This window comes from Mustela erminea, chromosome 1 (assembly GCF_009829155.1).
Source record: "Mustela erminea isolate mMusErm1 chromosome 1, mMusErm1.Pri, whole genome shotgun sequence".
NCBI lineage: Eukaryota > Metazoa > Chordata > Mammalia > Carnivora > Mustelidae > Mustela > Mustela erminea.
The window spans coordinates 191,850,652-191,873,002 of NC_045614.1; the positions used below are offsets into that span (position 1 = coordinate 191,850,652).

General features: G+C 38.7%; 1 protein-coding gene and 1 long non-coding RNA gene across 5 annotated transcripts in view; one reads left to right on the forward strand and one right to left on the reverse strand.

The window, feature by feature from the left end:
- LOC116595849 overlaps positions 1–22,351 on the forward strand; it is a 212,187-nt gene that overhangs the window by 102,716 nt on the left and 87,120 nt on the right. The gene's annotated exons all lie outside the window — the stretch shown is intronic.
- The window catches only part of SAMSN1 (SAM domain, SH3 domain and nuclear localization signals 1), an 86,537-nt gene that overhangs the window by 3,670 nt on the left and 60,516 nt on the right, over positions 1–22,351 (reverse strand). For both annotated transcript variants that reach the window (XM_032352620.1, XM_032352615.1), the window contains 5 exons: positions 21,377–21,526; positions 16,858–16,987; positions 14,258–14,409; positions 10,784–10,990; positions 8,658–8,808 (listed from right to left, as the gene is read on the reverse strand). In XM_032352620.1, the coding sequence (XP_032208511.1) occupies positions 8,658–8,808; positions 10,784–10,990; positions 14,258–14,409; positions 16,858–16,987; positions 21,377–21,526 (790 nt within the window). The remainder of the gene's footprint in view (positions 1–8,657; positions 8,809–10,783; positions 10,991–14,257; positions 14,410–16,857; positions 16,988–21,376; positions 21,527–22,351) is intronic.

Here is a 22,351-nt window from a genome sequence, read left to right on the forward strand (position 1 = left end):
ACTATAAAAAGAAAAGGCAGGTCATTATGTTATATTATGGAAATAAAAGCTATATAGCATTCAGTTTTTGTGTTTGGGGGGGCTCAGGGTTTTCCTTCTTTTGCTTTATTTTTTGTTGTTGTTTTTTCCGTCCTGATGCTAATGACTTCCAGATTGGCACAAACCTAGGTCTTGTACTATGGGTACTTTTTCCAGCACAGGGGATAAATTCAGGCCATTATGTCCACATTTTCTTTCTAAGTCATTTAGCCCCTTCATGTGGCCATGAAACAGAGTAAAGCTAACTGACCTACCTAGAAATTGAAACTATAACCTTCATCAGTTTTGGCCCATGGTCCAATCATCTGAGCTAACCAGGCAAATAACACACTGGAATAAGAAACAGTTTGCCTCCAAAATTACAGACTTACCATATGAGATATGAATGCATTTTTTTTATATCAAAATGTTTCTGATAAAATGTTAAGTTAAAAAGAACAATCTATATGATTAAGTATTCTATTACTAAAATTATGTGAAGACCAACAGACTTATGCTTATAATTCACAAATGAAAGTGTTAACATTTTAGATAGATTTTCTCTATATTTCTCACATCACCTATAATGTCTTATATTTCAATTAAAAAACAACAAAAAATTAAGACGGTATAGTTTTTCAGTAAAGCCCCTGCATGGTTTGCAAATCTTCCAAAGGCTATACATTTTCAAATCTAGGTATATTGGAAAATATTAAATAATTTGAAAAAGTGTGTCTCTTGTTGCTGGCAGCTAAGAGCAAACATCATCAGAAGGCCAGAAAGCAGCCCCAAACATTTCTGTACTCTATATAATGATAATAAAATTAGGTTAAGTTAAGGTTAAGAATAATCAGGTTAAGAGGAGATTATTTAGGAGATATTTTGTCATAAAGAACTCATTTGAATATTAAAATATTTTATTTCTTACCCAGATTTTTATGGAATCATGTAAAGCCTGTGGCTCAACATTTTAAGATAGTCATCGATAAAGATAAAAAGTGGCATGGTGATTAAAACAGAAGACAGCTAATATAATTATTCATAAAATAATTATATTGGAATTGTGACATTTAATTAATTAAGTATAGGCAATCTCAATTATATTAAATGTGAAGAAAGCTTTAAAGAATTCAAACTAAATCCTAATTCTGGGAAAAGTTCTCATATCCAAAAGAGAGAAATCTGTCCTATATTCACATAGGTTTCTTTCTCAACTTTCTTCACACAAATATTCCAGATTTTGACTTTACTGTCTTTTGTGCCTTATGTATGAAGCTTTTGTTTCTTTAGGCTCCTGATTCTTTGGGGAAACTATAAAATAATGCAATCTACGGGGCATAAGAAAATGCCTGGCCAATGCAAGTGCTCAGTAAGCAGTTTTTTAAATAAAAAGATTGTGATGTTTAGGTTAATTAAAGGAAATAGGTATTAAAGATCAAATAAGAAATTTTGTTGAAATTCAAATGAAGATATCTCTTGGCTCTTTGAATTACTGTCCCCTTCTTCTCTCCTGGTGCCATGTTCATAGAGGCAAAACCAAGCCTATGTCATCCTCTCTGAGAATTGCACAAAACCCTAGCTTCATGTTGGAGCCCCACTTCGTCACTGAGAACAAAACTCAGACATTCTCTAGGTATCTATGGCTGTATTTATTTGTCCAGAGGCAATGTTGTTCAAGGAGGACCATTCAGTAGACAATATGGCACAACTCTAAGTTATTTCTGATTTCATCTTCAGCACATCCTTAAATCACCTGAACATGTTAGTTTTATTTATATGACACAGAGAGGGAGATCACACGTAGGCAGAGAGGCAGGCAGAGAGAGAAGGGAAAGCAGGCTCCCTGCTGAGCAGAGAGCCCGATGCAGGGCTCAATCCCAGGACCCTGAGATCATGACCTGAGCCGAAGGCAGAGGCTTAACCATCCAGGTGCCCCTCTCTTTGTGTTGTAACAGCAGAGTCTACCTTCTGATGAGATACGGGCCAGGGAGTGAATCTTTGCCCTCCCATTCACAGCAGCCTCCCACTGTATCATGCCGACTGCTTTGGTAAGGGCAGAGGCACACTCATCTGAGATCTAACTGCTCAGCACCAGCATGGGTGCCACTCTGCCCAGCTAGACACCCCTATGGAAGGCTTTGGTCCCAGGAAATTTTGACCATTGGTTGCGTTGTCATATTGGACCCATATGGATAAAACTATTTTAAGTAAGATTAAAAACTATCATTATATATTGCCTCTTTAGGAGCTGTGGGAAATCAGTTTCATTTTTCTTATAGAATAAACTATTGAGCTGGTGGGAAACAACCTGATTTCATGATTTTAAAAAAAACTATTATTTGACAAAAATAGGGTTATCCTGCATGTTTCTGATCTATCATTTGCCTTTACCATTTAATGTTAAATGGTATTACCATTCAATGGTAATACATTTTAAATACATTTTTTTAAAAAATGTATTTTTTTTTAAAGTTTATATATTAGAGAGAGAGAGCATAAACAAGAGATGTGGGAGAGGGAGAAGCAGACTCCCTGCTGAGCAGAGAGTCTGATGCGGGGCTGGATCTCAGGACCCTGGGATCATGACCTGAGCCAAAGGCAAGACACTTAACTGACTAAACCATGCAGGTGCCCCGTTTTAAACATATTTTTATGTCAGTACGCATTATATTCGCTTAGTATCTTTGTAGGACCTTGTTTGCATATACTAATTAATTTAACAAATCAGTTACTGAGGGAAGTTCATGCTTTAAAAGTAGTAATAGTTTAACTCGCAGTTTTAGCGTTTGTATGTTGAAATTCATCAAATTCCTAAAACTGGAATTTCTGGATACAAAAGTGTGCACATCTCAAACTTTGACAGGTTTTACATTATTGTCCTCTAGACAGGTACTCATTTACACTCTTGCATATACACAGGCAGCACAGTGAGCATACACGCGACATAGATCTTGACAACCCAGACCAACACCCATCTGCCTACTACAAAAACTTTTATCCGTGAGGCGGGATGGCTAGGGACTTCAGGTTTATAATCAGAAAAAAAGCTTCCTTATGATTTACAAATCTCTTTATTCCCTCAGTGTTAATTCATTCTGCAAGATTTTGTTGTTTTGCTGTTGCTGGGTGTTTTTGTTTGTTGTTGTTGTCCTTGCTGTTTTTCATCCTACAAGCATCTGTAAACAACCTACTCAATGCAAAGCACAGTGGGAGGGGCCTCGGGGAAGGCACTGGTAACAGCAGATTCAGTCTTGTTTGACCAGGGTTATCATTACAAAGTACCCTAGCCCACCATCAGAGTGCAATATAAAAACAAGTGCATTACAAGTGCCTTAGGTGACTGAGGTGACAGTTCTATGGCCTCTCCACTCTGGGCACTGTTCTCTGATAGAAGATTAAAAATGTTATAATTCATTTTATTTTTTGTATTATATGGAATACGGCATCAATCGTAAATGAAATTTTGCATGCCCCCCCCCCCAAGATTTAATTTAGGTAAAACGAAAAAGAAATCTGAAGAAACTGAATTGCATAAAGCTAAACAGCTACAACTAGAGATATATATAAAATACATATTTATAAATACATAAACGTCAGATGCCCGTGTGCCTTCTCTACTGTGTGTATGCGGATGATTAGCCTGCATTTCTTCAAAGCTGCACGCTTCTGGAATCTAGATTCCAATCCTATGGCAGGTGGGTTGGAAACACCAGGCCTGCATGTCAGGGGCTGGGGCACCAGGCTACCCTGGCACGCTGTCAGGCCAACTGCTGGACTGCTGCTTGGCGTAGCTGCAAATCTCCCCTGTGGGCAGCTCGTGCTCCAGGTTCCTGGCTGGGACCTGCCTCTTGCCCTGAGTCGTTTTAGGCAGGTAGGCAGGCAGGGAGGCACAACTGGGGATAGTTGAGCAAGCGGAGCTGCTGTGACCACAGCTGGTGCCAACAGCCTGGCACACAGGCCGCCCGTCCCCCCTCCTCTTCACTGAGCGCCGCAAACAAAGGTTGCAGCTCCCTCAAATACGTGATCCGTGGCTTCTAGGACAGTTTGCTCCTTCAGTTACTAAGTCTTTCTTTTTTCCCCCTCCGATTTAAAATTTAATTATTCCTGTGCTTCGATGGAGAACAAGATATTTCCATCACACGTTTTCCCTGAGGACAATAGCACACATTCTCATAGACACACTTTTAAGACACATCAAAGTGCCTCTAAATGTGGGAAAAGAGGAAAGAGTTCAGAATAAAGAGAAAATATTTACTATTAATAGCAATTAACTCTCTGATTCTTCGCAAGAAGCATTTATTAGCAAGGCAAAGGTGTCCCGAAGGTTGTGTTTATGAACAACACACGCACGAACACACACACACACACACACACACACACACACACACACATTCTCTTTTATTACTGGGAATCTTTAATCAAACGATTTTAAAATTGTTTAAAATTGACAAACCATTTTAAAATTCAGGTGATAAATAGAGAAAGCCTAATGTGCACCAAATAAATAGATTCTGCTCTTTTGCCCCTTCAAAAGCTGAGTGTCACCCCAATTTTTCTTCTCTGTCTAGCTTCATCTAGATTCCCAGCTGGGGAAGCCTGTGACCTGATTCTGCTCTCTTCTAGGGCAACACGGGAGCAAGTTCAAGTTCAAGTTCAGGTATTGGCCTTGGCAGGATTGCAGAACCCCAAAGTCGTTATCCTCCTCCAGAGGTAATCCTGTAATCAGCGCTAACACCACTCACCAGCCCTTCTATCAGCTTCTAGGAGAAACAACTTGACCTCCTGTCAAGCTGTGGCCTAAAAAGTTTAATCCAGTTTTCGTGTTCAAGGTCAGAGTGGGTACAATGCTATCTGTTGCTTGGAAAGTTGCTTGCCCTAAGTATTAGGTTTCTGTTTTGGTCCCTGTCCCACTCCCCCCGCCCTCTTGGTCCCTCCAGATATATTAAAGGCTCACATGGGTCTTGCAGTGTTTCCTCCATTATGTCAAAGTTTTAACTCTTGCCTGGCAAACAGGTGTCCGCTCTCCTCAATTTTTATACTGGAGGGTTGGTAAAGCAAAACTTTCCAGTTCCCAATCTAAGAGGCACTGAAGCTTTAAACTAGGAATTTATGGACCTTCCCCAAACTATCTTCAATGATCAAGATCAAATGCATACATAAAATCCTGGCCAATTTGCATGCTCCATTCTTAATACACACACACATACACACCTCAAAACTATTTTTAACCCATGACTGTGACATGCATTTGTTTTTAATAATATCTTAGTTTTATATAACCATATATTCAAGGTCTTTATCATTCAAGGTACATGAAAGTTGTGCATTTAATCTTGAGCATGGTTGTAGGAGATATGATTCACAGAGTAGAGAATAGATAAAAATAAGCATGCATGGCAGCAGCATGGGGCCGAATCATCAGAACTCACCATCTTATCAACAAATAGAAGTCATTCTTCTTTATTTCTTGAGCAAAGCAGTTTCATATAAGATAAATAGCTTTCAGTCAGGATAGCCTAACATGCAATATGCATCTTTTTGACATGTATATTCTAATACTACTTTAGACCGTAAGATGAAAATAAGAAAAATCTCAGGGTTGTGTGTTGACAAGGAACACTGGTTGCATCGGCATTTTCTTCTATTTTTCATCCCCTAGCATTGGGCTCAGTGTGTGTCCATGTGCACATTACGGGCTATTGTTAAATGATCAACTTTTAGTGACCTTCAAATACCATTTTCCAATGTCTTATGAGGGAAATAATTCGGGGGACTCATACTTTTTTATATCGCGCTTTGGAGATACTGTGTTTTGTTTCCAGGGTACAGTAGAGTGTGTTTTTAATAGATGTGGGAGCCTGGGTTTAGACTTGTGACCTTGAGAACGCTACTTAGCTACTCTGGTTTTGGTTTCCCCATCTTGCAAAGGAAGCACTTGGGTCAGATGGTTTTTCGAACCGCACCTAGCTCTCATATATGTTCTTACGTATACGTCATTATTTTTTCACTAACATAGAAAGGAGAGGGGGGATGAGGGAGGGGGAATGAAGAAATTAAGTGGACACCACACACGGACCCAGCCTCCGGCCCTGGACCGATCTTCCCGCTGTGGGTCCAGACTGAGCACTGTTTTCATGGCTAAAATCCTTTCTCACCCAGGCTCTCTGGCCCTTCCTATCCACCAGCCCTGTTGCAATGCAGCCATAGTTGTCTTGAACCTTGCAGGCAGTAATGTTGTTGCAAGGTTTCTGTTCTCACTTACATATGAACTTCCACTTGCTGAGATGGAAAACTGAACTGAAGCTCCTGAGAAAGCTGGCACAGTAGAAAACTTCAATTTTCAGATATTCATTGTTCTTTCTATATTTGCCAGTTTGCATGTGTGGAAGAAAGAACTTGGATTTTTATAGCAGACTGCCTCTGATTAAAACTTCAGCTCTGCTACTTAGCTAGCTGTTTTTGGCCTCTTTGAAATTCATCTCTGAAATGTTTTCTCATCTGTGAAATGGACAAAATCCCTATATAGATGGTATTATTGAAGAAAAGCAATGTATTTACAAGTGCTCGAAAAATACCCCTCCCTCCACTTCAACATCAAATTATTCTGGAGGGTCTTGACAATGATACTGCACATTACCAATTCCAAGAAATCTACAGGATCTGTTTCTTAGCCTGACATGACTTAGTGTGGAACTACATTTTGAAATGACAAGATGTGAAAGACACCTCCTCATTTACCCCAGAGATTCTGCTACGTCAGTTTACACAGATCAGGACTGTTTGGCTTGTTCTATTGAGGAAACTGGCTGCCTTCTTACGCGTGACCTTTGTCTGCCTCTGTGACCTCACCCCCCTTGCCTCTCCCCACAACATCAAAGAACGCCCGTGAACGCCTGGGCCTAAAATGGGGTAACTTCTGCAGGTGTCAAATTAGCCTTACGTGCGGAAGCTCTTTGGGAAGGACAAAGCTCTGTGCAAGCTCAAGACAGCAAGAATAAAGCGCGATGCCGTTTCCAAAAAAGTAAATTTATTCCTGCTAGATAAAAGGCCAGTGTAGAAACACGTGTTGTGTAACTATGCCCATTTTGGAGCCTCTGAGACTGGATGTGGGAAAACCTACCGAGAGACAGTCAGGAGGCCTGGGTCCTAAATACAACTTTTCTCCTTGCTCTCCATCTGGGCTGTTATTTGTAGAAAGTAAAGTAGCATCACAAACACCAGTCCTGGCTCTCCACAATTCACTACCGTGTGTGAGCTTGGACGAGTCACTTATATCTCCATTTCTCATTATAAACACGGGACAGCGCTCTCTTAACCCGCCAAACCGTGGAGCACATTAAACAAGATCATACATGGAAAGATCTTGGCTCAACGTTTGACTTGGAGAACAGGTTCAAAAAAATAGTTAATGTGGGGCGCCTGGGTGGCTCAGTAGGTTAAAGCCTCTGCCTTCGGTTCAGGTCATGATCCCAGGGTCCTGGGATCAAGCCCCACATCGGGCTCTCTGCTCAGCAGGGAGCCTGCTTCCCTTCCTCTCTCTCTGCCTGCCTCTCTGCCTACTTGTGATCTCTGTCTGTCAAATGAATAAATAAAATCTTTAAAAAAAAATAGTTAATGATTATGAGTAATATTATTTTTGAACAAGAAAGCTGGATGAGATGATCTGAGTTGTTTTTATTCTTTAAAATTCCCTACATCCCGGGGCACCTGGGTGGCTCAATGGGTTAAGCCTCTGCCTTTGGCTCAGGTCATGATCTCAGGGTCTTGGGATCGAATCCCGCATCGGGCTCTCTGCTCAGCGGGAAGCCTGCTTCCTCCTCTCTCTGCCTGCCTCTCTGCCTACTTGTGATCTCTCTCTGTCAAATAAATAAATAAAATCCTTAAAAAAAAAAGTCCCTACATTCCTCTTTCTTCCTTACAAAATATTCCTTGAGGAGTTTGGTACGTCCTGAGCTCAGGGTTTCAGAAGCCGGACCAGATTCAGGGAGAAGAGTGTTCAGATTGGGCAATGGTAGTGCCAAAAGCTATCCTGTCTTTACAAACCCCGTTGGTAAGTGAATGTGCATGCATTACTCTACCTTCAGTTCATACTTAAAAATACAGAGAACCATCTCAGATAATAAAAGTGAGTGCTGAATATTTTTGCAAGCTATTATAACGTTTTGAAAGCATACTATAAACACATACAAGATGTGACTATATGGTAATGAAATGAATTTTCCTGTGTGGGGCGAAGGCTCATTAGCTAGAGCCATGCTTGGCGCTGTTCTACAAAAGTTGCATATGACATTTCTCACTAATGGCTTATGCTGTCACTAAATATTTGTCTCTAAGTCCCTCAGACTTTGGGAATGCAGACATCCTCTTGTGGATAAATTAATAGCTCTGCAGACTCTAAATGAGATGCCCAGAGAAGTCTCTCCATTTTCTGAGTCCAGGAAGGGAAAAAAGTCCTCTTCCTAATTATAGACTTGACCAGAGTTGTTGTTTCCAAATAAGTAAGAAAATACTTATTTTATGGAAAAGAATGCTGGATAGGATTCTCCGTAAACAAAACTGGGGCTTTGTTTTTAATAATTTTCCTATTTACATTGAACTGCGATTTTCAGCTAAGGAGAAAAGTAGGGGTGCACACTTACTTTCTTCGTCAAGGAGATTTTCAGCAGCTGATAGTAATCTCATCCTGTCTTCCGGGTTTTTAATATTTAATTCAATGAGATGACTCTCTTTTATATCTTTTAAATCTTCTAGGGTCTCATAACCGTTGAGTAAAAGTGTTGAGGTATATTCCTATGGGGGAGAAAAATGTGTATAATATAAACTAGTCAGATTCAAATATTTTATTTTATTCAAATTTTTTATTTTCAAATATTTTATTTTCAAATATTTTATTTATTCAAATATTTTATTTTGAGTTCTCTTTAGGTAGTAGAAAGTGTAGAAGTGCATATGGACACCGAAGGCACCGACAGAACTTTTGCTTAACTTTATTTTACTCTGTGCTAGTTCTCCACATATGAACTCTAGGGCATTTATAAGAGTATGCTGGAGAATTGCCACCTTCTGGAAGGACAAATGTAAAGAAGAAATAATTACCTTAAGCCGTGCAGTGCTAAATCATGGATCAATTAAAGAGCAGAATCATTCATCCCACTTGGCATTTCTTCACTTCTCAAATAGCTCAATCGACAAAGCTAGCGTGTCCTTACGTCTATCAATAAAATGCTTCTAAAAGAGTAATTGTAGTAATATTTCTGAATCTACATCTTTTCTTGTTTGCTGGCTTGCAAAAATAATTTACCCCCACTAATGTCTTGGGATAGTTTAAAAAATGAATTTGAAACAGGCACAGAACAATAGACTTAGCATTTGGTGAATGTCATTATATAAACCTAAGGAATTCCAGACTTCCTATTTAATTAGAAGTTTTTATTAACCACTATGGTTATAAAAGCACTGTGGTTGGGAGAAATATTTTCCCTAAAGTTTTCTCTTCTCAGCATGTATAGTTTGTCCATCATTTGCATCAATATGTATTAATTTAAAATTCACAGGCTTCTGATTTCTGAGTCTGTACGTTATTTATGTAACCTCTGTTCTCTCTAACAGAATAAAAATGCAAAGGGAAGTTGAATGCTCTACAACTTCCTCAAAACTTCCTTCCATTTTACTTGATCATCATTTCAATACCCTTAGTTTTAAGTAATCAGGAATAACTGCCAGCCCCTTTTACCCACCCCCCCACCTCCGCCAAATCTAAGTGAGAAAGAGAGAGAAAGAAAAAGTACCACTTCTTTTAAAAATGATGTCTCTTAGGAGCACTGAATTAGAACCAAGAAACCAAAGTCCCCATTCTGACATAACCATTTGATTATGGGTTCTTGAGTAAGTTATTTCACTTCCTTAGACCTTGGTTTTCTCATAGGTCACAGAACACACAAAAAGAAGAAGCAGGTTTGAAACTTGTACTTCATCCAAGCAGTACCCCATCTGGGGTGGGGGCACCAAAAGTAATATAGGAAGGCCTAGGTCGTGTGTCGAGTATAACTAGATAATTCAGGAGAAACAATTAAGGAAAGTTTAATTGGTTATTGCCTTGATGAGTTTTGAAAACTCTCAAAGTACTGCTGCATTAATTTTAGAAATGGATTGCGAAACAGTAAATTGAGTGAGGCTAGGTAAATTGCATGTACACACCATTGAACAAGGTAGATATTTCATAAAAATTTTGCTAATATAACAAGAAAATAATTGGATTATAAATACAGACAACACAATTTCCTTAACCTAATCATCATGGGGACTTAATGACCACTAATTCCTAACAAATTGCTTTTGAAACAATTATATTTAGTTATCTTCTCTTGACTTGCTTTTGATCTTTGCCCTACAGAAAATGTAATTTTCTTTCCATATTTTCCTTTCAATTCTCTGGATTTTTACCTTTACTCTAATACTCTCTGTATCATTCTCATTTACATGTTTTCTCTGGACCTCTTATTCTCCTAGGTATTTCTCATTTTTCACAGTACTTTCTCAACATTAATCTCTACTGTCACTGCTAAGTACCATTAGAGTTTAGTCCAAAGGAGGTTATATCAAGACCTGTCCTTGTGTAATAAAAGTAATAAAGGAGAAATAAGAAGTCTTCTTGGAAAGCAGATTTTCCTTTGCTGTAAGCCCTATATTTTTTAACACCGATCCTTTCTTCTTATTTATCCCATCCAGATGCCACCAGAATCAAATAGGTCACAGGTTTGCTAACCTGAAGGTGAATCTTCTCTAGGAACTCCTGCAGAGTCTTGGGTTTTTCCTTTCCGGTCTTTCGGTGTGCCTTTATTTTCTTGGGGGCTGCTTCCTCTTCGGAGATGACATCCACATAAATAAATTTGAAGTTTCCCACCTTATTGTTCAACATCCCTGTCCACATCCCCATTGGCGTTTTGCAGATAATGTCTATGATGTCTCCTTTCTAAAGACAAAGAAATATACCAGTTTACAGAGAACTTTGTTGCTATGACAATTAGTAGAAAGAATGGAATCACAGAAATTCAAATAATGAGGGAATATGATATGGGAAGTCACTGATAGCAGAAATAAATCTAAGAGAAAATTTACTTTAAAAGTTCAAGGGAATTATTTGCTAGTAATAACGAAGAACACTTCAACAAGTTTGAAGAAAAGGTCCTACATGCCTTCGATGACATCCTTATGGTTTTGGTATATCAATTTCTGAACTTGTAATTGTACAGCACAATGGAATTTACAAAGTACTTCTGCATATAGAGAATCATTTAATGCCCATGACACATTACTTAGGTACATATACAAGGTATCTTTATAATTCTAACTACTATAGAATAGGAATGTAACATTAAATAACTTCCCAGAGCAACTGGCAGTCAGTTGTCTGAACTAAAAAATGATGCTCTCTTCATTCATCTTGTCAAAGCAATAGACGGATAGCAAAGCTCAAGCCATCATTCCTGGAGGGGTTCCCACATGGGGAAGGGAAAGAAAAAGAAGTCTATCTCTGTTCATGATTCTAGTTCATCTGAAAAACTTATGTACAGTAAAAAAGAAACCATCTAAAGTATTGCATTCCTCTAAAATAACAAAACTGGGCGCCTGGGTCGCTCAGTGGGTTAAAGCCTCTGCCTTCAGCTCAGGTCATGATCTCAGGGTCCTGGGATCGAGCCCCACATCGGGCTCTCTGTTCAGCGGGGAGCCTCCTTCTCTTCCTCTCTCTCTGCCCGCCTCTCTGCCTACCTGTGATCTCTGTCTGTCAAATAAATAAATAAAATCTTAAAAAAAATAAAATAACAAAACTATTAGACCTTCATACATCTAAATATGTAACAAAAGTATGTGTGTGTGCACCAAGGACGAATTATGCTACTGAATTATTTTAGAGAAGATAATACTTAGTCTGAGCTTCACAACAATGTTTGGGTCGCAGGATGAATGAAGCACATTAGGATGGACAAACCAGTTGGTCTTTTTCTTTCTTCACATCTAAGACTCTAATTGGCTATAGGCTGCCAGTTACTGGCAAGAGTAAAAAACCCCCGCAGTACTTCTTTGTAAAGAAAATTGATTTCTACCCAAATAACAGTCACATTTCCTCCTTTGAGACTTAATAATTTCTACCCCAGAGAGAACATTATAGATTCTGATATTGTTGCCTTTTCAGGGGACTACCCTCAAATAAACAAAACATTAAGTCGGCTACTAAAAATGTTTTTTCCTCACTTTCTACGAATGTGGATTCTTCCAACTAAAACACACAATGTATTTTTAATAGTAGGATTCAGTGTGATTAAAAGATTTGATCTTTCTGATTTGTGATCATCTGCCTGTCTGACCCTATAAGCTATTCGTCTAGTTCTTCCTGCCTTTAACTGTGGAGAGTTGAATCTGGGCTAGGTGGGATCCGCTTAGCAGACCTAGAAAATCCCCAGAAGCTCTACGGGAAGTTTCTAAGCATAGGATCTCTCTGCTGCATCCTTCCTATTATCCTCTAAACTTTTAAAAAAAGTATACATTCCAGGAAAGCCCACAGGTCACCAGCGAAGACCCAATTTCATTGCGGATAAGACCCTTGATATAAAAAATGGCATTCAATCCCCAGTGGTAACTGTGGGATTCTTATTGTGTCCCACAAGAGCTCTACAAATATCACCTTAGGCACCACAAGCGGTGAGGCACTGGCATGGTATTATAGGAAAGGCGAAAAGCTCTCCCGAGCCCAAATGTGTTCAATTTATTCCCTTCTACACCCTCCCCCAACAATGGTTACTAGGCTGCAAATGTTCCTTCCCCAAGACTTAAACTTAGATTTCAAAGCATTCATAGAAATGACTAAGGAGCTAACTATGGAAAATAACGTTTTCCTCATTCTCCCGCTGAGCTTAGTCTGATTTGTTACAAAAGAAGGGATAAAGAGAAAAGCAGAGTCTCTTGAATGTTAAATAATAACATCAGTGCTTCATAACTTGTCATAATTACTGGTTAACATTGGCTTGGTGATGATAGTAGAGAAAAGTCATAATTTCTGTCCCTTTAGCTATACCAGTTTGTATTACTAAAAGGAAGAATTTAATATATATAAAATACTTCAACACCAAACCTTCTAGTTATATGATTGCAACAGCACATCCCCTCTTCGGTGAGTAGGACTATGAAAACAATGGATTTCACACCCATGATTATGTTGTATTATATGGCACAAGGGACTGTGCAGATGTAATTAATGTCCCAAATTAGTTAAGTTTGTAATTAAGAGGGAGATTATCTGGGTGTTTCTGACTTTATTAGGTAGGAGCTCTTAAAAAATAAAGAGATTTGAAACATGAGTGAACTTTTCTCCTGCAGGCTTTGAAGGAGCAAACTGCCATGTTGTAGAGAGGACCATGGCTGGCCACCTCCAGGGTCCAAGAGTGGCTCCCAGGCAACATCTGGCAAGAAAGCAGGAGCCTCCGTCCTACAACTTCAAGCAACTGAATTCTGCCAATAGTTTTGAGTTTGGAAGAGGACCCTGAGCCCCAGATAAGTTTACGGCCCCTGCTGTCACCTTGATTTTAGCCCCGTGAGACCTTAAGCAGGGAATGCAGCTGGGCCATGACTCAATGTTTGACCTAGAGAACTGTAATGCATTTGTGTTGTTTAAAGTCTCTGAGTTTGTGGAAATTTGTTACACGGCAATAGAAAACGAATATAGAAAATCAGAGGTAAGAAGAGGGAATTCAGGAGGGAATATCACTGGGAGAAAGATGTCTGGTTATTCATAACCCCCAACTTAAGTACTGAAGTTGCCCAGCCAAGGCTGGTTCCCAAGGGAGTTGCTGTGAGGGGCTCTTGCCTGATAGCGCCATCTTTTCTCTCTCTCCTTCTAATCCAGGAAGTAGCAGGCAGAGCTGGGCACCTCCAGTAACCTGTGAGGCTTCTGGTTTTCAGAAAAATGTAGACAATTTCTTCTCCCCAGACGGGCTCAGAATCTGCATTATCTACATAACAGCAACTCATGCTATAGCCTCAACAGACCAATTCCCCTAGTCCACCTCCAGTGTTTTGTTCATATTCTTGCCACAGTAACCCATTCCTGCGTTCTAGTGCTGGGGAGAACACACTCACCGGTCCCCGCCACCCCGCCCCGTTCCCACTGCTTGCACTTCCTGACACAGACCATACAACCAGTGCTAGACAAACCAGACCGAATGCAGCTATGACGTGCACACACCTTGATTTTGAGGGAGTCAGTGTCATAGGGGCTTGGTGTAAAATCAGTATGTACTCTGGCTCGGCCACAGAATGGTCCAGAGTAGGGACCATCATCATCAAGTCGAAAGCTATCCCGGTTACTCGTACCGTCTGAACAGCTTGTTATTCCACCTGATGAAAGCAAAGCAGAGGTTAACAGTTCTCACCGAAGGTTCGTAACATTCTGAACCATCATCTGGATAGAGCTAAGTGGGGATCATGTTGAAGCACTGGACGCCAACCTTTTGAGGGAGTTCTAAATGATGGATTCCTATTTTTTTCTGACTCCCAGTCACTCTCCCTCAGTGGCCTTTGTCCTCTGAGCCACTTCTGTACTTTCTCGAGCCAATCTGACCATTCTTTCCTCAACCACTAACCCAAACACCCTCTCACTTCAGTCTCTGTGATCTGACCCAGTAGCAAATTGTTTTGCTACTTGCTAAAGAGACAAATGATACAAACTTAACTCCTTGTGCAGGCCAGACAATTAATTTTGTACCTGTAAACAAAGACAAAAACCTATAGCAACAGTCTGATCCTTATGTACTACAGATCACAAATGGTCAAAGCATCAGACTACAGGGTTCCCTATTCTTATCACAATGTAGCTAGAACGCTCTCCCAAACACGCTATTATGTACCAAAAGCCATTTTGAAGCAACATCTCTATGCATAAAAGGTATCACTTTTGCTTGTGTGAATTTGAAGCAAAGAGAAAGTGTGTTCCCGTGTCTATCCGTCCGTGTGGTTCTAAACTTTCTAAACTGGGCTTTTTAAATTACTCCGAATCCTTGTTCTCTGGTCCTTTTCCTTCTGATTTGAACCTCAAGGGAGAGAAAGAAGAGATTCCATATCTTGCTGCTCGCAAGAGGCGGGGGTGGGGTAAGAATGGCTTCCGGCGGAAGTAGCTCTCAGTTTCTCCAGCACTCTCACCACGCTCCCCTACCTTCCACTTTCTCCTGCAGTGAGCCCTCTCCGTGCTCTGTTCAATGATGAAACAGTCCCGGTTTCTCTACTATTTAATCAAATAATTATGGAAACGAGGTAAAGAACCTTAACATATTGAATATGAACCATTGTAAGAAAGGGTGAGTTGCACGTAACCGCAACAATTAAGTTGTATATGACAACAGATAAGTGGACCACTATCTCCTTACACCTTCCTTCCATGCCCACCCCTGGCCTTGGCTTTTCATGGTATATCCCAGTTAATAAAATTCTACCCACATTCAGCATTACAATTTAGAATTTTAAAACTTCCAGCAGAAGTGAATACTAATGAAATCTGAATTTCACACATGCAAAAATATATCCTTCAAATGTTTCTACATTAGTTTTTTTTTTCTCCTTTCTTCACAAAATAACTCTTCTTCAGCCAATAGGAAAAGTAGGAATAAAATTCAGGATATCTGAAACATCTGGTATTTGCGATCTATCTTCAAGTAACAGAAGCAGTTGATTAAAAAGGAAATGGCAAATAAACCTTGCAAAAAAAGAAAACATTTAAAAGCCCTGAAAAGATCAGAGGAATATACAACAGTGTATACATAAAAAAGTTAAAAGGCCCCCTGTGGTATCAGTAGTCTCTTCCAGATAGCAGGATATGTGACTAAAACCTGAATGACTTCCTTCTTAGAAACAATGGTTTTAGAAAATCCTTCTCGAACACATGCTGCTTCCTTCCTGTCACCTAACTGGCTATATTCCTTCTATTTAGTATTTACACAGTATTTCATTCTTGACTCCCTCATAGTGGAAGGACACCTAAAAAGTGAATGTGAGAAATGATGCATATGTCCCTCTCTTTTCAGAATACTTCAGGCAAAAGGGAACAGAAAGGAAGGAAAAAAGTGAGAGGGGACAGGAGAGAGAAAAAAGAAAGAGAAGAAAGAAAGAAAGGAAAGGAGGGAGGAGGGAAGAGAGAAGGAAGGAAGAAAGAAGAAGGAGAAAAAAAGGAGGAATAAAGAGAAAAGGAAAGGAAAGAGGAAGGCATGGACAGAACAAGAGACAGAGAACAGGATTTCATTTATCTGAATATGTCAAGTCATTTAAGATTTTGACTCAAGATAATGCTAGTTCTCCTAAGCAAACAATTTTATTTTAGGGATGCAGATTTAGTCACCCAAGATGATTTTTTTGAGGCATATCCCCAAGAGCCCTGCCAACTACAGTGTTAGAAGTTTCAAAATAATACATAATTCTATCAAATATCTTGTGTATCATTTTAAACAACAGCAACTCTACGGATTCAGCAATCCTACATTTTCACTATTTTTCTTATCAAGTATCTGGAAACTTTTTGCTAATTTGAAAGCCCCAGAGAAGCAAATCTGTTGTTGGTTTTCATTTGAATTTCTTTTTTCTTTTTTAATTGTTTTTAAAATGTTAATTCCGGTATTATTAACATAGTGTTATGTCAGGTTCAAGTGTTCAGTATAGTGATTCAACCCTTCAGTGCATTACACGGTGTGGATCATGGTAAGTGCACTCTTTAATCCCCCTCACCGATATCCCCTATCTCCCCACCCACTTAACTCAACCCTCCCAGTTACGATTTCGTCCTTTATTCTGTAGGCTTACTTGATGAACTCTGCCCACTGTAGAGACTATCCATGGAGTCACTGGCTTTGAGGGAGACCTTCTCTGTGTGAGATCCAATCACTGGGTCACTGTTCCGATATGGGAGAGTAGTCTCTCCATCCTCCTCATCCTTCAGAAAAAACATATCAGAGGTTAAGTGCAGAGAACTGATTTCCATGGAGATATTCACTGTGTGCATTGATTTAACAAACAAGACATATTTTAGCAATAAAATACTCAGGAATCCATCAGCATAAAATATGAGAGTCATTAATCTTTAGTTCAATTTCTAGCAAAACACGTTATACTTGGAAAAATTTTTTAGACGAAACACTCCACATTATGGAATTCAAGTGAAATCATCATAATTCATTTTATAAGTTAGGATGAATATCATATTGATACTACTTAATCAGAAGTGTTAGATTTATTAATATCTTTATCTGTTAAAGCATTTTCATTTCTTCATGTTCTCCTTATCATCTATTTACCACCATTACTAATCCTTTGAGATCTGATATTACAAGTTTAAATTCTGCATCGTTGTTTCATGTCAGTTATTTGCACCTTACCAGATCACCAGATATGAATAAAACATGCACATTTTGCAATTCTAAAGCAAAGCTTATCTAAGAAGCTTTACAAATCTCATACCAAGCTTGCACACCTAGTCAAGTGAAAAGCAAATCCTGCATAAAATTAGGAAAGACAGACAATTTCAAAACAAATTACATCTGCTTGAAAACATCTCAGATGTCTTCCATATTTAGACAGTTTGGACAAAACCTATAAATTCCTTAATATTCATCAAAATGTAATTCAATATTCCTCATTTATGAGCATTTCTAAGCATTAATAAAACTTCAGAATACATACATGATATACACTCAGTTTGATTCTCTCCATTTATCCATTCCTTTATTCATTTGTTCAGTCATTCAACACAAGTTTAGAGAACACCTTGTAAGTACCTGACACTGTTTTGGGAACTGGGAATACCTTGGTAAACAAGATCACAAGGTCCCTGCTCTAATAAGATAAACATTTTAGTGTGTTATGGTGTGTGTGTGTGTGTGTGTGTGTGTGTGTTAATGTTTGGAGATGTGTGTGTAAACAAATGTAAAAGGAAATTTCAGGGAACAAGTGCTATGAAGGAGATAAAACTGAGCGACGTGAAAGGATTAGCTGCTAGGATTAGGGTGGGGGGAAGGTTGGTTGATTTCGATGGAGTAGTCTCCAAAGACCTATGCTCTGACTTCTTGACTCTGAATTCTGACCTTAAGAAGTGACTTATAGGAAGAATTGGAGGCAGTTTTCCAAGCAAAAGGAATAGCAAGAACAAAATAACTCAGAATTAGCTTGGCTTATGAGTGGGAAGACCAAGTCAAGGTAGCTGGAGCTGAATGAGATCAAGGAGACTGTTATAAAATGAGCTCAGAGGGGTGCTTGGGTGACTCAGTTGGCTAAGCATCTGCCTTCAGCTTGGGTCGTGATCCTGGGGTTCTGGCATCGAGCCCCATATCAGGCTCCCTGCTCAGTGGGGAGCCTGCGTCTCCCTTTGCTGCTCCCCCTGCTTGTTCTATCTCTCTGTCAAATAAATAAATAAAATCTTAAAAAAAAAAAAAAAGAAAGAATATAAGCTCAGAGTAGACTGGAGCCAGATTAGTAAGAGCTTTATAGACCATGTGTGGTGGTCATGGAATGTGTCACTCAGATATTTTGCTGTGAGACCCTTCTTTATGGACAGCCCCAGCTACTAAATCCACCACTGTGCATGGAAGCCATGCTCTCTGCCAATGACTGAAACAGTGAGGGCACCATTTGAGTCCATTCTGGTGGGATATAGGGTTCCTCTAATGGAAAACTTTAGTTCAAGGACTATTTGCCAATCTGGCTAAAGCTTTCTTCTTCTCCTTTCCCAGGTGTCAAACTTGCACTGCTGTCAGAAGGCTTTCCCTATCCAGTTCTTTATCTATCCTTCACGTTAATTTTCCCCAATAATCTTTGGTGTGTCCTTTGCTTTCTTAGGATCTGTTTCTCAGAGGACTGGAATGAACATACTGTAGTAAGTGAAGGCATTGTGAAGGCACTGTAAAATTTTAAGCAAGGGGCATGATATGTTCTGAAATTCCACTTAAGATCTTTCCAGCTTCTGTGTGGAGAATGGTTATGGAGGAAAGGGTGGAGGGAAGATGACCAGTTAGGTGGTTATTATGGCAGTCTAGGCAAGAGAAGTTGTTTTTGGTTGGTTGGTTGATTGATCTAAAAGCAGGAATAGTTTACATAGAGCAATTATGGGTTCTAGATAAGATTTTGGAGTTTGAGCCAATAGAATATGCTGGTGAATTGGTGTGAAAGGTGAGAGAAAAAAGCAATTTGGAATGATTCTTAGGCTTTCCTCTTTCTTTACTTCCTTCCTTCCTACCATCCTTCTTTTCATTCCTTTTCTTCTCTGTGCTATTCTTTCTTTTTCTCTTCTCTTCCTTCCTTCCTTGCATCTAGAGTTATGGCAATTGTTGTCTATCGCTACTGGGAAGACTAGACAAGAAACATATATTTTTGGTAGAGAGCATAGAGAATTAATAATTCAGTTTGGGATATACTGGGTTCCAGATAACTATTGTACATGTAAGTGATGATAATGAATACACAACTGGTTGTTCAAGTACAATGGATAAGATATCATAGCTAGAGATGTAATTGCAAAAAACAAAGTGATGGGACTAGATGAGACTACTGAGGGGAAGAGTAGACTGAGTAGAGCATCTAGGAATAAGCCTTGGAAGGACTCAATGTTTAGAGATAAGAAAGAAGGCAAAGCCGAGAAAGGAAACTCTGAGGAAGAAAGCCAGAAGAATGCCCATTAAAGAAATCAGGAAAGAATGTTTCAAATGTATTGAAATCATCACTTGTGTCAAATACGTTGAAAAGTAAGGTAAGAAGTAAGAGTAGTGACCAGTAAATTCAGCAACACAGAGGTTAATGCCAATTATGACTCCTGTTTTAATGAGTTATTGGGGATGGAAGTCCTAGTGGGTTAAAAAGTGAATGGACTAAGACTTACATATCAATGTAGCAGAATTGAGAGTCAGAAATAAACCCATGTATTTATGACCCATATAATTATGACCATGTACTTATTAATTGATTTTCAGCAAGGGTGCCAAGAAAAGACAATAGTAAAATAATTGACCTTTTAACAACTTTTTTGACAACTTGATATCCATATTCAAAAGAATGAAGATGGACTCCTACTATACTCCATAGAAAAATTAGTAGATCATACACCAAAATGTAAGAGCTACAACTGTGAACTCTTAGAAGAAAACACAGGAGTAAATCTTTGTGAATTGAGATTAAACAATAATTTTAAAACTGCAATATTAAAAGCTCAAATGACAAAAAATAGATAAATCAGGCTGCATCAAATTATAAACATCTGTGCTGCAAATGACACCATCAAAAAAGTGAAAATACAATCCACAGAATGGGAGAAAATATATCATATTGCAAATCATATATCTGATAGGTACTTGCATCCAGGATATATTTTTAAAAAGCTTAAAAGTCAGTAATGATAATAATAAGAATAATAATAAAAACCCAAATAACCTAATTAAACAGTGGGCAAAAGGTTCGAGTAGACTTTTTTTTTTTTTTTTTTTTATGACAGACAGAGAGAGTGCAAGCACAAGCATGGAGAGCTGGAGGCAGAGGGAGAGAGAGAAGAGGGCTTCTTTGCTGAACAGGGAGCCAGCCCTACACAGGGCTCGATCCCAGGACACTGGGATCATGACTTGAGCCACCCAGGTCCTCCTGAGTAAACATTTCTTTAAAGAAGATATACAAATGGTTCATAAGAACACAACAAGATTCTCAACATCATTAGTCATTAGGGAAGTGCAAATCAAAGCCGCATTGAAATTCACACCCACTAGGAATAGGAAGGCGAGCATCAAAAAGACAGTAATGGAAAAATTGGAACCCTCACACATTGCTAGTGGGAATGTAAAATGATGCAACTGCTTTGGGAAGCAGGTTGCCAAGTTCTCAAAACATCAGATAGTTACCATATATCAGAGAGAGACAAGAGTATTTCCACACAAAAACTCCTAAATATTTATAGCAGCATTATTTACAATAGCCAGAAAGTGAAAACAACTCAAATGTCTATCAACTGATGAAAGGAAAAATAAAATACAGTTTATGTATAAAATGGAATATTATTTGGCAATAAAAAGAAATGAAGTACTGATGTTTGTTACAACATATGACATACCATTCTTCACATACTACATGTGTGATCTTTCTGAGCCTCCATTTCCTCTATTAACATAGGAGTAATAATGCTTTTTTTTTTTTTTCTATCTAGTTTCTGGGCACAATTATTGAGGGAGAAAGTAGACGTTGAAGTCCTTCCTAAAGGACCAAGTAATTCTATGTCTAGAAGAATCTGTTGGCTATTATAAGAAAAAAAAAATTAATAGAAAAATACAAATGATTGGCACAGTACACTTACCTTTTCCTCAGAAAGGGCTTTGACGTACTTTTTGCCCACTTTTTTCTTCATTGTCCAGGAAATAACTCTCATTTTTTTCCCTAATCCTCCTCCATTATTTGAAGTTTTATTTTGTTCTCCACTTTCATTTATGGGTTCCCCTTCATATACCTAGTTAGAATTGTTTACAAAAGACAGAATAATAAAGCAATAAAAATCATTGTTCTGAAAACATTATTATAGTGAAGATTCCGAATTTGTGGGCTTCCTATGTATTGTGTATAGCAGCCTCCAAACTTCAATCTGGATAGAATACGTATTTTTAGGGTTGTCCAAGCCTGGTGCCATGTGTTACAAACTTGGAAAATAAAACTTGTGATGTTGAAGGACCTGAGCTTCACATCTAAAAATTTTTAAGAGAATTTTAGTTATTCTTTAAATAGCTGTACAGTAGAGCCACTTTTACCATTAAAAATAAAAGAATTTATTTATTAATTAGAGAGAGAGACAGAGCTGGAGAGAGAGAAAAAGCAGGCTCCCCACTGAGCAGGGAGCCCAAAGTGTGAGTCCACCCCACGACTCTAGAATCATGACCTGAGCCGAAGGCAGACACTTAACCATCTGAGCCACTCAGGAGCTCCAGTTTTCCCCATTTTTGGATGGGCAAAATAGAAATAAATCATAAGCGTAATGAGTGATTAAGTCTACATAGATGGGAGATATTTTATTGGGGGCTTTAGAAAGGCTATAGCATGTATTCATGCTGAAGGGGCATTAAAATATCCTCTTGATTCTTATATAAATTGAAATGGTCATTTTTTAAAAAGTTTTGGAGTTAAGTAAATCCATTGAGGAAGTGCAATGTTTTCTTCTTGCAGGTGAGTATCCCATGCATATTTCCCACATTCTCAAGCAACAGTAATTATGAAACATGGTCTAGCCATTAGTATAGAAATGGGCATGTAATTCACATGTACTGTATTCTAAGTATTTAAC